The following is a 17,443-nucleotide window of genomic DNA, read 5'->3' as shown; positions in this document are numbered from 1 at the left end:
GAATGGGTCCATGTGTTGGAGTAAAGAAAGAAACTTTATGTTTGGTTTTTGTTTTCATGCAGATGAATTGGATTCTTTCCAAATACTCTTTGAAATACTGAAGTGAAAAACAGTATGATTTCCTTCTGAGATCTTCCTTATCCAAATACGTAGCTCTTCCAAGACAAGAATGACTCCTTATCAATGACAATAAGTAAGAAGTTATCAAAATAGGAAATGATATAAAATAATCTTTAAATAAAAGTTTAATTCACTCTTACTTTACATAATATTTATAAGCACCATATTATTTTACTGTCATTTCTAAAAAAGACCAACAAGAGACTGGAATGATTTTAGTTGGCAAAATATATGAAAACTTGTGAACAAATGGATACAAGCTAAGCAAAAGCACAGTAATATTTTGTACACCACCACCATAATCAGAATCTGGCATTATTTTATTCAAATTTTGCTTTCTCAGAAGCAGAGCTTACATGTTTGTAAACATCAAAATAAACATTGCTTAATTTTACAGTTTGCTAAACAAATACTTTTTACCCTCAAGGGCATACCTAGTGCTATCTTGTTGTCTGGCAGTTGTCCTGTTGATCTGTGCTTGAATTTTTTTTTAAACAATTGGATCTCTTAAAATTATAATGGTGCTTAAAACTTACTTCCAATATTGTGCAAGTCATAGGCAAGGCCATTTTGATGTGTGTCCTTCCATTTAGAGTCTTTTGATCAGTATTTAACTAATGCAGCTGTGAAAAACTATACATTTTCAGCAAAATGTTCTGATTTTGGTCCTGTAGTTAAAGACCTTCTATAAGTGAGTTGTTTACATGGATTTGAATCACAAGCATGTACACAACAAAACCACTATACCAATGTTTCTTGGTCTATGCATAAAAAGTATGTCTTCTACTTACACTAAAACATACAAAAAATAAACTACAAAAATTGTTTACACTTGATTTCAGCAAAAAAAGCTTTCTTCGAGAAAAATGATTCTTCTTTTTCCAGCCATCAAAAAAGGAATGCAAGTAAACAATAAATACATGTGCTTTCTCCATATAGACATATTTACACTTGAGTCTTTGGCTTATGTTTAAGTTTCTTTATAAAGATCTTTATGTGATCCAGCCATCATTGCACATTAAAACAAAATAAGCCAGTTTTTTTACTATATATAATATATATATATATGCAACACTTGAAACGTATAAAGAATGAACCTTACTATCAATCTGCACTGTTATTTTACTTTAACAATGTATCAAAGGAAAAAGAAAGAAAATTAATACCATACAGGAAATATTGATACATGCAACAGATGGTCGCTCTATCGTAATTGAGAGACGGCTGCATATACAAACACTGAAAAGTCCTAATTTGCGCAAATCTCTTCTGACTCTGTTTTTCATTAAACAGTATTTATGTGGCACTAAATGTTGATACTGTATACAGGCATAGAAACAGATTGAGTTCTTTTATTAAGATACACAACTTCATATGAAAAATACTTTGCATTTAAAATTTAAAATCCCCCTCCCCCCTCTTCCCCTAAAATCTTTCTTCACAGGATCAAGAACTGTTGTCAAAACAGCTTATTGAGATTCATATATTTGGTGAACGTTATCACATCCATTCTAACTAAGAAGATTCCAGGTACTCCAGTGCAACATCGTAGCAGAAACGATACTGCTCCTTTAAGGGGAAAAAGAAAAAAAAACAAAAACAGAAAAAAATTAAATCACAATTCTAAAACATTAAAGAGCAGTGATATCTACAAACAAGAATACTGTTTGTTAACTACTGTGCTATTTCATCTTCAAGCCTGACATACTTGTTTTTTTTTATTTTTTCTATTACACAAGCGTATTACTAGTTCTGATTTAAAAACTCAGCCTAACCAATAAAGCATAAAGAAAAACTGACCATGAAATGCAATGATTTCCTTCCCTGATTTTTTCAGCCTCTGAGCTAGTTATCAAACACAAGAAGTTCTTGTTATTGGTCAGAGCATGCTTGCAGTGAAGAACCTCAAGCCTAATTTATGTTTCAGTTAGCTGATATTTAGTAGCTAACACTAGTGCCTGCTGCTTGATACTAACAGCTTGGGAATAGTGAGCGATGATAGAGAGCTGCTCTGGGCCCGCAGCCCACTTTTACAGTAGTCGTAATGTAATGTCAGAGATCAGAACACACGTTTAAAAGAGGAGCTAAAGCAGTAAAGCTCCAAACCTCCTCTTGCTTAATACTTCTCCTTAACAAGACTGCTGTTTAGAGACAGTACCTGGGGACAGGGAGGGAGAAGGAGAGAGAAGGCGGCAATAAGGAGAGGAAAAACCAAGGAAATAAATTCAATCCCTACTGCCCTTACAACTAAACAAAATGAACCTGCTCTTGTGATTTATTTGTGTTTGCAAAGTAAGCCAGTGTGATCCATCAGCAGGAAGTGGTGGGGATATCTTAAAGGTTTTATTGCGCTGCTCATTTTTGTTATCTGATCATCTCGCTGAATGTAGGGCACATGACAATGTTATATTGGTTTTCCTGGTTTGTTTTCTAACTAACGACTCAACAGCTGCTGCTGTTCAAGAGTTCTGAATAAAAACCCACAGAACACAGAAACACCTAACTACGGAAATTCAGTAACTGCAGATTAAAACTACAATGGAATTCAGGACCATTTTGAAACTAAATACGAGTTTACAGATCATTTATCAGAAACATACACAATATACCTTTTCCTCTCTTTACAGCGACACAAGTAATTTTCCATGTGATCTGACCCATTTTCCTCACAGCAGTGAACTGAAATCCAGGCAGCAATTCAATATACTGTGTCTCAGACGTCTACAGCACAGCAGAGTGTAAAGTATTTGCAGCAAAACCAGCAATAACTAGACTGATACTACTGCTGCTACAGGATGCTCTACCTGATAATATTTTAACTATCTTTTTAATTTATCTGGTGCCAGTGGATGGAAATGATAAACAATAATTAAGCAAACCATGCCACAGAATCTACTTGATCCTTAGCAAATGCTCACACCTGGAAAAAGGGCAGTATGTGAAAAGGCAGCTACAGCCACTTTGCTCACTATGCAAGTTCACAATTTTCACTATGCATAAACTGCAAAACATTTTTAATTTCAGTTGGCATCTCTGAATTTTATGCTGCAGGCAGCCATCTGGCTGAAAAGTGACACTGGCTGCTGGCAATGTGAGAGTCAAATGGCAGAAACACCTAAACACCGTCTAACCTGCTTTCACATTCAGCTATCAGAAGGAAAAAAATCCACTCAGGAGACTAATGATTTTTCCACAACATTTCCGCAACATTCAGTTTTGGTGACTGAAGTGATCACATGGATAGATACACACTCATACTGTAGGTATAAAGATTCATCAGAAGGTGATTTCGAGTTCTGGTAGTGTATGTAAAAATATTTCATTTAGTCTCATTGCCTTGCTAATTCAGGTTTATATTGCTTATATATTAATCTCCAACATACTAAACACAATGTCTTTGATTTTAAAGTTCTGAGGTATTATTTCAACTACTAGGAATCTGAGTAATAGCTTCCAAAACAGCAGCTGTTATTAAGAAGTAAAATATTTGCATCTCCAGCTACTGATCTGGACTTTACAATTTATTCCTATCAAGAAGGTTAAGGCTTTGTAAAATTTCAAGATGGTTTGCGTGAGCAGAACACGCTGCAACTTCGCTTCAAATACACCAGATTATTTTGAGAGACTAAAGTGCGTTCTGTTAACTTGGAACGTTTTCTGTGAAAAGTGCTGAACCACTACAAGAAATGTTTAGCCTAGCCTCTTACGATACTAACTAGTGTGTACATACAATAAATTTCCACAACAGGATATAACATTTGCCAACATTATGCTCACGGTAAGAATTATAACCAGCTTATATAACCAGTATATACTACAATAGGAGGCCAAAACCCCAAGAAACAGGTCCCTTTCTTGTTTCAACTGAAGTCCAACATAGGTTGTGCAGTTTGTGAACACAGGACCCGGTGTGTAGCTCACACAACAGCCCAAAGAACGAGTGCCACAAGTGCCTGAAGCACAGGCAGGAGCACTCCCAAAGGAGCCACCGCTGGCCACTGAGCTTGTTAGTCCTCTGGCTGCCCGGCTCTCTGCATTAACCTCAGCAGGCCACACTTACCGGAGTTTCGACCATGTTGGGCTTGCTGTTCCGCAAAGTCTTCACAGCATGGAAAACATCAACCACGTTCTGTCTTTTTACCATTTCAACCACAATGCCTATGGCACAGAACATCCCGCTCCGGCCACCACCGTTTCTATGCATATGGAAAATAGCCAATTAAATATCACGACTGTATAAAAGAGCACCTGATATATATATATCAGTTCTTTCATTTTGTAAGCACAAGTGACTCATGACTTCCAGAAGACCAGTCTTCAGCTATCTCCTTGAAGCTCCAGTGGGTTTGGACTGGGACATTTGCTATTTCTGACCTTGCGCTCAACAACTTATTTTGAATTCTGCTCTTAAGAGTCCACTATGCCACCCAGCTATGCTATAACCTAGTTTACATACGCATTCAAAATTAAAACCCAAGTTCAACAGCAAGTACAACATTTTCCATTTAATTCTAGAAGAAGACTCATTTAAATCACCCTCAGGTAGGAGGATTATGAAGCCAGACTAACGCTGGACATCACTGACTTGATATCTTGTTGACCTCTGGGAAAACTTCCAAACTATTTTCATCTTCATTTCAAAGAAATTAGGATAGGCACTTTTTCTTGTTAAGTTTAAATTAGCCGGATGGTCCCATGGATACTGTGGAAGGGTGGGAGGAAAGAGTTCCCAAATATTATTGCAGTCACAAGGTAATTCTGAGCATTTAAATAGAAACCTTTTTTAAAGGAAGGAGAAATGCATAATTCAATTTCTAAGTTTTAAACTTTATATTTAAATAGGGTAGGAAAGAGACTGGTCATTCTCTGTTCAGGAAGGAAAAGATACTGTCTTTTCAACCCCCAAGCCAGCTTTTTAGATGAAATTTTGCTGGTAATGCGTTTAATGAACTGAGTACTTCCTCCCCATCTTTTTAAATATCAGACTAAATTAGCAGCGACTGGTCATTTACCAACAATATTTTAGGATCACTTACTACATTACAGAACATTTGTCTGATTTCACATAGCCATAGATTTCAGTCTAAAAAAACTCAAAATATGGTAGCCTTTTAGGAAAAAATGCAATAGAAGATATGCAAGAAGTACATGAAAAATAATCAGTTGGCACTCAGCATTAAAGACCTGCAAAAAAATCAAATTGTACAGAAGAAATCAATCTGTACACATTTTGTACCTGAGAAACATGCTATTATATATAGAAGGAAACAATACACATTATCACTGCAGTATCATATCCACAATACTCCTTCCCATGGTACCTTGACCTTACATAGACAAACCTGAAAGTTGGCCAAAGGCTGATCTACAGTACCAAAGGTACTTTTTTAAGAAACAAGGACATACGCAAAAGAATGTAGCTATTAGAATACTGCTGGAGCTTAAAATAAGAACTAATGTATAAGCATTAGTTTGAGGAGCAGCAACTGACTTTGCCAGAACTACTCACAGGCAATGGATGATGGTCCGGCCCTCCCCCTCTTCACATTCCTCTTGCCATTTTTCAACTTGGAGAATTAGCTTCAAGAAGGATCTCTTGGAAGGTGGTACATCTCTATGAGAAGCCCATCCCAAATACTGGAATTGCTGGACCATCAGATAGCCCTCTTGTGGCTGAGGGAAAGCAAAGGGCTTTAGGTCAATATAGTATCTTTATAGGTAGGTTTAGGAAAAAAAATAGAAGATCAACTTGAAACCTAAGTGTTTACATTACGGACAGATTTCAACATGTATATATTGTATGGCAGGCTCTCTGTGAATTCATATGACTCGGACTCAAGGAGCAGAATTAAAGATTAAAAAGAAAAGTAACTACATTGAAACAACATCACAGTTTATCAATCACTAATGCAACTCATTCTGACTTCCTGTAAATGGACAAATTCCCTCGGTTCTGTGTATTCACCCTTAGCATCAATAATCTATTAAAAACATCATTGTTAAATTCTGGAAAAAGTGAACGTAAGAAGTGAATCAAAAAGAAATTAGGAAATCTCAACACATAACAGAAAAAGTGTTATGGCATAATATTTACCACTGCACCTACACCTTAACCTCCTGTAGTTTCTAAATAGAGTATGAAGAGCTGAAAAGATTTTTCTTAACTTTGAACATAAACAACAGGTTTGGATAAAATACTGGCTGCATGCAAACTGACCTCTGGTTTTCGAAAAATCAAAATATGACCAAAAGAAAAAAAAGCTTATAAACACAGCAGTCTCTGCTTTCCCCAGGGCTACCTTTCAACAATAATGAAAGTTAAAAGTATACCAAAAGTCACAACTGGTGGTCTGCAAGTTCAGTATTAAATGAAAGATATAAGTAGCAAGGGTAATTTAACCAGATTGCTGGTTAACTGTATAGATTGTGCCACACACAACTATAACTCTTTAACTGTTGGCAACATAAATAAGTGATTTACAGAGGTGGTCTGGAGAAGGTGACACTGTCTACCAAACAGGGTTTGAGAAGGTGCTGAGACAGTGTGAAGCAATATAAGCCAGCAAAAGACACAGGGTGCAATGTGTGAAAGAACTACAAAGTATGCAAGACTGGCATTGTTACTGAAGCTGAGGAAAAGATGGTAAATGTAGGCTGAGGCAAAGCGATGCAGAAGCCTTTAGAGCTAGACGAACTTTCAGTTTTTTCACACTCTACTTTGTAAAGTGTCACAGTCTTCTAAGCTGTGGTTCTTGCACCTTAAAACGAAGAAGGTACTGGTTATAAAAGCACCATAAGTCCTTCATTTCCTGATTCATCACACAGAATGTCTTATGAAAGCTATGAATTAAATACCAGTCATTATATGTTCATTACATGGATTTTTCTTTCACTGCACAGAGAGCAAACTTAGAATACTTCTCATACATCTTGTAGCCATCAGAGAGCATTACAGAACAGCAGTCATTCACTTTAACGATCTCTTTGCTTACTATGTAGCTGAAGAAAAGTACTAGAAGTCAGTATTAGATATCGATGCTTGACTCTTTTCTGATTAATGTCTGAAGAACATTATCATTTAAAAGTAAAAACCATAACAGCCTAGAAAGCATTAAAAACAGTTAAATATTGTTATGATAATGCTTACTCTTGTTAGATTGCATATCCTGAAAATTCGGTTTACTACATCGCAATCCATGGAACAAGACATGCACTCCACTTGAATGGGGCCGTACCTCAGCATTCCCTCCTCAGGCCAGTACTGTGGGCAGCCCTGCGCCAGAGCAAAATGGGCATAATTAAAAGCTAAGTTACAACTTCAGCACTGTCTTATTCCACTGCAGACACCACACCTTACTGAGCACCTAATGTTAATTAGTCTCTGTAAAGCAGAGCAACAGAGTAACTGTAAAGTAACTGTGCTGCTCTACACTTCGATCGGGTAGAGGGTCCAGAGTGATTAATGAATACCACAGTACATGGAAAAGTTAAACCCCAGACTAACCTGTGCTAAGTCGACTTCATTTAACATCACAAGAGAAGTACAGCCATAGTCATACACTAATCTCCAGAAATCTTTCACAGTGTTTGGTAAAGGATGCTGCGTGACAATAAAAGCTGCTGGCTGCCTGTAGCTCTGTAAAGGCAAACGATTTTATTAGCACTAGTAGAGGAAGTATTTCATAACTTCCATACAAACTCTGCAACAGAAATAACATATAAATAGAACAAAGCTGTGACATCAAATACACCAGATATCATCAAAGCTGCTGTTAAAAATACATTGTCGCCTCAAGCGAGAACAAAGAGGTTGCTCTGCTCGGGTCCGTGTTCTGCTTTGTTTTAGGCCTAAGTTCTGCTTAAATTCAGATACGCACATGGCACTGAAGAGGCTCTTCAGGCTTTGCTGAGCTGAGGCTTGGGTACTTCCGCTCTAGTCACTGTGTCAGGGAGACCAAGCAGAAAGCTTGCTCCCCGTGTTATAGCGAGGGATACAGAGGTCTGAAAAGATTAGCTCATTCACACCAGGTTACACATGAACTCTATGACTGAACTGGGGATTAAGCTCAATCTCAAATTCTACCTGAGATTGAGTGCCACAACCACAAGATCACCACTTTTTTCTTAGGAAGTTTAAACAGTCCTTACTGTTCAGTAAAGGTTTATCTTTGACATAATATCAAGCAGACTTTCAAGAAAGCTCCCCAAAGCATTACCATCAAACAAAAAAACTTTTAATTACTCTGCTAGAAGACTCTTCACATTTTATGGTCCCTATCTGTAAGCAGTACTGTTATTTTGAAAGAAGGCTACAGGAGTAACAAAGTCAAAGAAGAATGAAGCAGTGCATTGGCTGCAAATGTACTGGGACTAGATGCCTAGCTTATGACAACTTTTACTGAATCGGACAACTGAGCATCAAGAGTACTGGGGCTAATTTCCACCAGAAAGCAGAAGTTAAATAGCTGGATGACGTGCTTAGGCAAAAGTACCATTTTTCTCTTGTGACAGCCAATTCTATTTTCTTTATGCTGCAGTATGCACAGCTGCAAATAGGGATTTCCAGCCCTATATAGGTTGGCTCAGATTAACTAATAGCAGAGGGGGTAGTCCTTGCAGCACATGAATTACTAGCAGCAAACAGAAGAGGAGAAGATAGAGGCTTTTTGCAGGCAATTTGCAACTATACACAGAAGAGTTCTTCAAAGAAGGAATACAGATATGAACTGTAAAGGAAACTGAAAGGTTAATTTGAGAAACAGAGTAATATGGTGAATATTTTTGGAGGTGAATGGGAATGTAAGCGTCCAATTTGAAGATGAAGCTGTGGGACAGCAGTATGCAATGTAGAGATGCCCCTGCTAAGTGTTTAGTACCTATGCTTGTATCTAAAGCAGCTTGGTTATTTTTTACTGATCTAAGTAGGGTAAATTAACCTAGGAGAAGGACCTGGAAGGGTAGGTAAACTAATTCTGGCATGCAAGCCCGCTTGCTTGAGGTTGAGATGAGGGATCTTCATGTGTAGAATATTGACATATCCTTGAGGAGCATAGTTTGAGGACCAGAAAGAAAAAAGATAAAACTTTTATTCACCCCTCCACTTGCTGTAAATTTTGAAGATAACAAATTAACCAATTAATGCCTTTAGGATCAGCACTTATTTGACAACAGAGTAAGGAGGACAGCAACTTTTTTCCCCTTACATTTGCTACCTTTTTGTAATGCAGGAAGCAGGTCTGGATAGTAGTGTGGGCATGCAGCTTGTGTCCTACTTCCTAGATCTGTTCAGGGAGCAAAGAGGAACAGCCACTCCAGATTCTTCCCTTATATTTTCAAGGAATAAAACGTGTGCTAGCTGATGCTTTCCTAGCCCTCCTCCCCATCACTTCTGGACCTTCCTGAGACAAGAGAATGTACTGAGGTTCAGAGAGTCGGATTTTCAAAAAGAACACACAGGATATCTGCTGTCACACTGGGAAGCAGACATCTTTATGAAGAAGATAGGGACACAGTACACTGCAGAAAAAGAAAGGTTTCAATTTCTCTTTTGATTTGTAAATCCTCCTCTTCTCGCCCAGCTCTAGGGTCCCACTCTCTGAATAAAAGAGCATTACAAAAACAGAACAAAAAGGGTAAGAAAAAACTTCTATTACCCACAATTTTTACCCTGCATCTACAGCCTTGCTATGTTCCCTTATGGCAATGCATATGCTTAATTTTGCTGCTTCTTTTTCTTTTTAGAACTACAAGCAGTGCTGGTCCCTTTTTCTATTACTACCATTTCTGTCTTTCCGTACTTGCATCTGATTGCTCATCCATTAATATATTGCTTTTTGTTTCTCTCCCTGCCTGCCACACTCTGTTACACACTCAGCATCTTCCTGACACACAGCCTTTCAGCCTGCATTGTCTCCCTTTCTCACCAAAGTACGCTCCTCCACACAGCTGAGGTGCTTGCTCCATATCACATCCATTTCATCCAGGTGTTTAATGTAATTTTAACTGCAATTTTAAACAGTTTAGCTGCTACCAAAATTCTGCTTGCTGCTCTGTAATTCATCCATTCAGCCCCAGTGACTCTCTAATAGATTGGTCTCACACATGCTACTCCTCTATTTTCCTGGCACAATAGCTAATTGTGAGATCAGGGACTGTATTTTGCTAGCAGTTTAAATGTTTCCTAGCTCAGACAGAACCTCCAGGACTAATACCATTTAGTCCTGATGATTGCTGCTGCTAGTTTCCATTTCATTCCAGCATCTCTTCTCGACACCTCAGTTTCTGACAGTAATTCATTTTTTGAGGAAAGTGAGATACTCTGAAAATCAGGCCACTTGCTTAGGTGTTTACTGTAAACATGGCTTTAGGGGTCTAACTTTGAAAATGCTAATGGTAGACACAGGCAGAGACACATGACAGCACCTGTGTGATGAACTGTATTATTGATCAGACACCTATAAACAGGTTTACTTCCATTCTTTTCATTAATTCACCTTTTCCCCTGATGGTATCACCACCACTCAAACTCCCAGGATCTTTAACAGCTGCAATTTAAAATATGAACACCAAAAAATCCCCTATCCCCAAATCTGCCAAAGAAACATTTTTTTCCTCTTCCTCTCTCTTTCCTCCCTCAACACGCATAGCCTTTCTCCTAAAATAACAATAGTAACCTAATGCTCAGGTAGGTAGTCTCTATTTCCTGACAAACAGCAGATTTCCGAGATTTTGCTGAGATTTGAGATTTGGAGGGCTGGAGACCAGGGCTGTCTACAACGCTATTGAAAAGGAGAGATTTCCAGTGGGTCACACAAGGATGCAGAAGACTAAGATATCAAACCTTCTGAAGAAACAACACAAGCTGCGGGGGGGGAGAGGTTACCCATTCCCCCTCCTGCTCTTCTTTATTAAGACTGTTTTAATGGGCACTACAGTAAGAAAGAATTACCCTTTCTTAAACCTGCAAGTGCTCTCTCTCCTATTACACAGCTTTTCATGGCACACTATGCAGACAAAGGAGATAGTGTCTTACGTCCATAAGAGCAGCATTGATATAGTTGCTGCTGTCCCCATCAATAGTAATTAAGAAAGGCAGACATCTGTCAGGTGGCAGCATATCCATGAAGCGGTTCTTGTCGTGATTCCTTGGCAAGCAGGCTATGCTGCAGTCCTCAGCTTGCAGGCGGGGGGTCACCGAATTCAGCGTCTAAGAAACACAGGAGGCTGACGTCATACTCCAGCACGTCTAACTCAGAGGCAACAGTCTCAGCATTCACTGAGTTATTAATTTTAAATGTTGCAATGTGGGAAAACATGAAGAATCATTAGCAAATAAGAGCTTTGATCAGTTTGCTAGTTGGACTCGGGCTTTTCAAGAGGACTTAAACCACATGTGCAAAAGGCACTCCCTGTGCCGCTGAATGGATTCCATGTGCCATCACCCCTCCCGAAAGGAATAAAGCAAAGAGGATGTTTTGGAGTCCCAAGGAACTGTGCCTTTGCTGTGCAAATGCAAGCTAAAACTCTCTCAGATTCCTAGTCAGTGCTCTTTATTCCAGCCAGATAATTACTTCAACTTTATTCAAAGAAGGGTATTCCATGTTTTAAAACAACTTTGCAAAGTATGTAAACATGGGTGCTTTATTTTGTGGAACAAAAAAAAAAGGGACGAAACATTATATATGTGGTATGAAAATCCTTTCCCTTAAAATAAATTAAATGTAGCCAGAGGCAAAAAAAGGTTGTTGTCACAAGAAGAGTTAGGAAGAACTGCAAATACCTGAAACTCATCTTTGAGATGTGAAGAGTTTGTCTGAGAGTCTATTCTAATCATATCAAAATATGCAGCTTTGAATTCACAAACAGGAATGGCAGTTTCTCCACACAGGCAAGCTTCTAGAATGGCATCATGAATAAAGATGTACTGCTCCTACCAAATTAGGGAAAGAAAAAAATATATATAGCCATTTAGAAACAAGGGATCTTTCCTTCCTTTAGGATAAACACATCACCTGCAACACTATAAACTTCATTCAAGGTAGCGTCCATCAATCCATTAGATATTGCCTTAGCACAACAAACTCTCATCATACCTGGGATGCAGCTAATCACGTTGTTTTCTTCAGAGGCAATTTAAACTCAGTAAAACTTAGGAGCCCAGGCATAGCAATTTACTTAACAGGGCGTTTTCAGTTTTCTTGTGGTGCTTGTGGGTTTCTGCATGTATGCCAGTGACTTGCTGGCTTTACTCATATTCTTCTTTAAAATAGCTTTCAGTCTTGTAATACTAGCAGAAAGTGCAAAACGCTGCAAGAACTACCTGTGATTAGCAATTATTTGGCATGCTGCATTCTCCTTAGGTGCGTGCAAGCTAGTACACCAATCTTCTGATAGCTGGCTCTAGGCCAGTAATAAACTTAAGTGCATTCTAATAGGAACAGTGTTTCTTCCCACTTTTTTTCTGGCTTGTCTTGAGATATTCCAAGTCCTAGATAGCTGATTATTTCAATCAGGTCTCCAGTCATTTTTTACACAGCATCTATACTATTTACTTACCTCAAGAGTTAGGAATAACATATGTCTTGTCTGTACAGCAAACTGCATGAACTGTGCCAGCTTCCTCTAAATGCTATGGATAACAATGAGGCTAAAACAGCACAAACTTTAAAGGATAAAGCGCATTTAAAACTGGTAGCAACACGGTGAAATTCCAACCTTGGAATTACCTTCCTGGAATTACGGGTATTGGGGCTGGGGATAGATGTGCCAGACAGGACTATTGTAGGGCCTTGCCTAAAAATCCCCCTTGCTTTTCCTTTTGTTACAAAGTTAGGCGGGTACTCATGTATGAAGACAGAGAGAGCTGGCAGGTTTGCTACATGATCCTAGTTCTGGGAGCTGTTTGCAATCAGGAATGCCTCCTAACGGAGATAACCCCTCACCAGGTCCACTGCCAGGAGCTTGCTGTTTTCAAAGTAAGAGCAAAATTCTGATCTAGCACATTTGAAAAAGAAACAGGTCCTTTGAAGAGAAACTGCCGTACCTCTGTCTGTACCATGTTGATGCGACGGGACCGTAAGGCTTTGACACAGTTGTAGATATCCACAACACCTTCTCTTTCTGCCATATCTAACATGATATCAATCACAATGTAACAGCCTGTTCGTCCAGCACCAGCACTAAAAATAATCAGTAAATATCGTTAAGAATATTCCCATGAAAACATCTACAAACTTTATAAACTTGCCTTTAAACTGAGAGCATTTCTATAAAGCCATTCAATTCTCTTTCATCACAACCATTACCTAATCTTTATCTTCCCTCCTCTTCTTCATAATGTCTTTTAAATCTTTTGAGATGAACAACCGTTTTTCATAAGATTTGATCCATTAAGTAATAGCAAAACATTTACCATCCAGGCCAATGCTTACAGTAAAAAAAATTGTTGGTTAAACTGAAATCAGGAGGATGATTAAGCTCATATAGCTCAAAACATAACAGACCTTCTCTTTATTTGATAAAACTAAGGATAATTTTCAAGTGAAATATTACAGTAAGAAACTCAAGTGTACAGTCAAACTCTAAATCAGTTTAGGCAGCACATTTGTCATCACGCAAAAGATTTTCTCTTGATTTATTTTGTTTTTATATAAAGCTATAGATAGTTTTTTCAGAGTGAATTCTTAAAATCTGAACAAGATTAGTAACTTTATCTACAGAATGTAATTAAACATTTGATGGTTCTGATAGAAAATTCTATTTGCAAAGGATTGTGTCCCAAAATTCAAACCATGCAAAGCTTACATGGAAACAACATGCTGTATTTGCTGCCATTAACCTCATTCCATCTTCATTCATCTACTTGTTTACTTAGATTTAAATTAATAATCTTCTCAGACTTTATACATAACAGCAAACTATCAAAGCAGCTGTAATTACACTTCATTCTAGAGTGCTGTCACAAAATTTTTGTAGGCTACCTAAAATGATAGCCTGAAGCCCATGATTTAGCTAATGCAGCTCTTGCAGGAGAAAGAAAATCTCCAACTATTCCATTTAGGAAAACTGTACTAGAATTGAGTTATTTCTGAACGTTGTTGTAGATAGCCTAATCCTACTGCTTGCAGTGTGAATTATGCAATTCAAAAACAGAACAACAAAAACAAAACACTTCAAAAATGATGAATGCTTCGCAAGAGACTAGTATAAAGGCTCACATACGAAGTCGTGGAAAATGAATCTACCTCTTCTGTACACACCTGCAATGTACAACAATAGGTCCTGCACTAGGAGGGTTAGATAATTTGACTCTCCGTATAAATGAAAGCAGGCCTGTGGCATTGTAAGGAACTCCATGATCCGGCCAGCCAGTGAAATGAAACTGTTTAACTTCACGGATTTCATTGTAACCCCTCTGTAAAAAGCAAAAAGAAAGGTTACAAAATTCCAAATATTTCACACACGAGATATCTTCTGAATCAATAACACTGTTAGAATCTACATGCTGTCTTCATCATTTCAGCTTTCAACAAATACTTAGAGCAAAAAACACAGCAATCCATCTTTAAAAGAAGACACCTTTTACAACAGAATATTAATGTGGCTCCAAAACTGCCAGCCATCCTTTATCAAGAGCAGAAACTACCTTTCCTGCTATCTTTTAACACAAGGTTTTCACATAAAGCTTTACATACAAGGCTTAAAGATGTTACTGTATTTTTTTTTCCATTTTTAAATTCATCATTCTTACATTTGCTATAAAAGTATGTTGGTTTTGCATCATTAGATTTCCCCCCCCCCCCATACTTAGATGCAATTTGCATTGATTTTCACAAGTTTTGCTAATTAAGGCAATGGTCTGCAACATTTGCAGGCAAGTACAATGATTTATCAGAAGACCACAGCTGTATCACAGATCTTATATTGACTCATTTCATCCTTTGATCAAGTGGGATCGACTCAGCTACATTCACTTCTATCAAAACAGAACAGACAGAGATGAATGAGAGGCACAACAGTTCATAACCAAGTACTTCAGCCCAGCTTGGAAGTTCGCCGAGAGAGGAAAGGTGAATACAAGAGAGGGGAGGGTAGCGGTCAACACTTTTTGGCAATTCTAAATCCCACAGTGACGTGCGTGTTTGGACAGCCCTGATGCAATGCATTACTCCCGCACTGAGCTAAGGCTGCCTATGCTGTGGACCTCTTAAGTGGACAGAGGGTTTTGGTCTTCTACAGTATCCCGTACAAACATACTCTCCTGCACATGCCTTGTTACCAGGGAATGATATTTCACTGATGCCTTTTGAAATGTGCTTACCCTTCCGAGAGTGAACGTCCTGACGACATACTCTGCAAGTGGCTCCATCTCTACACAAGTCACTTTAAAGTCACCATAAACTTCTGTGTCATCAGGCCAATACTTGTAGCACTTGACCTAAATACAAAACACAAAAGAATCTTACACCAAAGGGAAATAAAAGCTTGAGAAAACATTACTGCATGTTTTGCATTATACCACACTTATGCCCTTATTTCCAAAACGACCCTGCATTCAAGTGACTTGTCATGGCTCAAGTCTAATGGTTGTTCTGTCAAGTTAAGAGCTATTTGCAAGGAGTTTATGCTATTTTACACAGCTGTACTCAGACACCAAATTCATTTCTAAATGAGCACTTTTTTTTTTTGGTGCTGAGCTATCGAAGACATTTTCCACTTATGTTAAAGTGGGATGCATTTCATACCAGTAATCAAACTGTTGTAAGTTATCTTAGATATTTTAGATTACTCCCCAAGGGATGAGTAAATGCTAAACTGTAAAAAATTTGCTGATTTCTAGCCACTGATATAGAAGCATACTTGCTCTCTCATCCACTTCCTAGGCTCATTTGAGTGATCTAATGTACAAAATTTTTTGCTGAATTATGAATTTTGGATTCAGACTCACTACTCATAAAAGTAACAGAGCATCAGTCTTCTGTGGTGGCTCTTCAAAAGTTTGCTTTGTTTTTACACACTGCTTTAACCCTCAAGAATGTGTGGACTATGAACTTTCCCCTTGCCGCTCCTCTTCAGATACAGGGCTGTACTTCACAAGACCCTCCCATATTCTGCTAATAGTATCATTTGTCAGTAGGTTTTTCCTTAGGCTTATAGCATATAAAAGGGGTGGAAAAAAGAAGAAAACTTACTCTCCCAACTTCAACTAAATTTGTGACCATCACAACACAAGCTGATTGCTCCTGCCATATCATTCTCCAAAAATCATATACAGTCTCGTGAACTGGACCTGTAAGAAAAATGCCAGCTAATACTGTGTAATAATAGAACAGTCAAAGCAAGCAATAAAAATAAAATCCAGTACTTTATGGAGCTGACATACACAAATGCATTTGCTCAAAGATGAAAGCTGCACAAAACCACATCATCATACCATCATCCCAGTTTCTAAACTACACTGTTATTTCTAACCAATGCTGAAGCTTCCCAGTTTAACTGAATTACCACTTGAAAGATATTAAAAGCATGTGTTTTACGCAGTGAAACACCAGAAGTAGCTTGAAAAGTACATGGACGCAACTGTAGACGTAGTCACACACTGTTAAACTTCTAATTTTGTTTTACATTTGTTAAATAATGTGCCAAGTGCGAGTTTCTTCAGACAGTCCCTGAAGGCGTACCCGTACCGGAGTGAAATATCAGTGAGAAAGGCTGGTGGAAAAGATTGTGTGCACTATCCACCTTGCTCCCTGCAAAGTGTGCAGGCACAAAGAGCCACTGAAGGGCATTTAAACTTACCACCAAAGGGTGTTTAAACTAACTTAACTACTTTTCTGTGAAGCAAATGGGAAGCACTCATGTAAGCTTTGCTTCCTGCTCTGCTGCAGAGGCACCAAACGTCCAGGTCAGGGGCAGTGGCTTTTATACCACTATAACCATTTCAGAAATGGGTCCCTGACCACGGTGTAGCAGTATTGTCAGTTGTAGCGTGTGTAATACAAACACACACCTGAAGACTCAAACATGTTTCTTCTTATGCCAGATCAAAGGCTGAAAAGTAAGGCAGCAATAAACTTGCATGCCCTGTACACACCATAATGTGCAACTGATTTACATATTAAAACAGATCTCAAAATACAAAGGTAGACTTAACTGCCATAGAAAGAGACTATTATAGACAGCCCTTAAACAAAAATAAAGAAAATGTGAACAGAGTTTTAAGCATCCTGTTTCACAATGGGCTTTTAGTTTGCCTTTTTGTGAGCACCCCTGGTCAACTGAAGGCACAAATAACAAGAGATTTCCAGCCAGCTATCTGATTATA

General features: G+C 38.2%; 1 protein-coding gene across 4 annotated transcripts in view; it reads right to left on the bottom strand.

Moving 5' to 3' along the window:
• Positions 1–227: 227 nt before the first annotated feature.
• PTPRK (protein tyrosine phosphatase receptor type K) overlaps positions 228–17,443 on the bottom strand; it is a 417,845-nt gene continuing 400,629 nt past the window's right edge. For 3 of the 4 annotated variants that reach the window (XM_067293743.1, XM_067293744.1, XM_067293746.1), the window contains 11 exons: positions 16,311–16,408; positions 15,440–15,556; positions 14,379–14,533; positions 13,163–13,298; positions 11,900–12,049; positions 11,153–11,326; positions 7,625–7,756; positions 7,268–7,393; positions 5,630–5,793; positions 4,181–4,316; positions 228–1,689 (listed from right to left, as the gene is read on the bottom strand). In XM_067293743.1, coding sequence (XP_067149844.1) covers positions 1,636–1,689; positions 4,181–4,316; positions 5,630–5,793; positions 7,268–7,393; positions 7,625–7,756; positions 11,153–11,326; positions 11,900–12,049; positions 13,163–13,298; positions 14,379–14,533; positions 15,440–15,556; positions 16,311–16,408 — 1,442 coding nt within the window. In that variant the 3' untranslated portion in view covers positions 228–1,635. The remainder of the gene's footprint in view (positions 1,690–4,180; positions 4,317–5,629; positions 5,794–7,267; positions 7,394–7,624; positions 7,757–11,152; positions 11,327–11,899; positions 12,050–13,162; positions 13,299–14,378; positions 14,534–15,439; positions 15,557–16,310; positions 16,409–17,443) is intronic. The other variant, XM_067293745.1, reaches the window with a different exon arrangement.

Source organism: Apteryx mantelli, chromosome 3 (genome assembly GCF_036417845.1).
Source record: "Apteryx mantelli isolate bAptMan1 chromosome 3, bAptMan1.hap1, whole genome shotgun sequence".
Lineage (NCBI taxonomy): Eukaryota > Metazoa > Chordata > Aves > Apterygiformes > Apterygidae > Apteryx > Apteryx mantelli.
The sequence above is the reverse complement of the archived record's forward strand: the minus strand, read 5'-3'. Positions and strand labels throughout refer to the sequence as shown.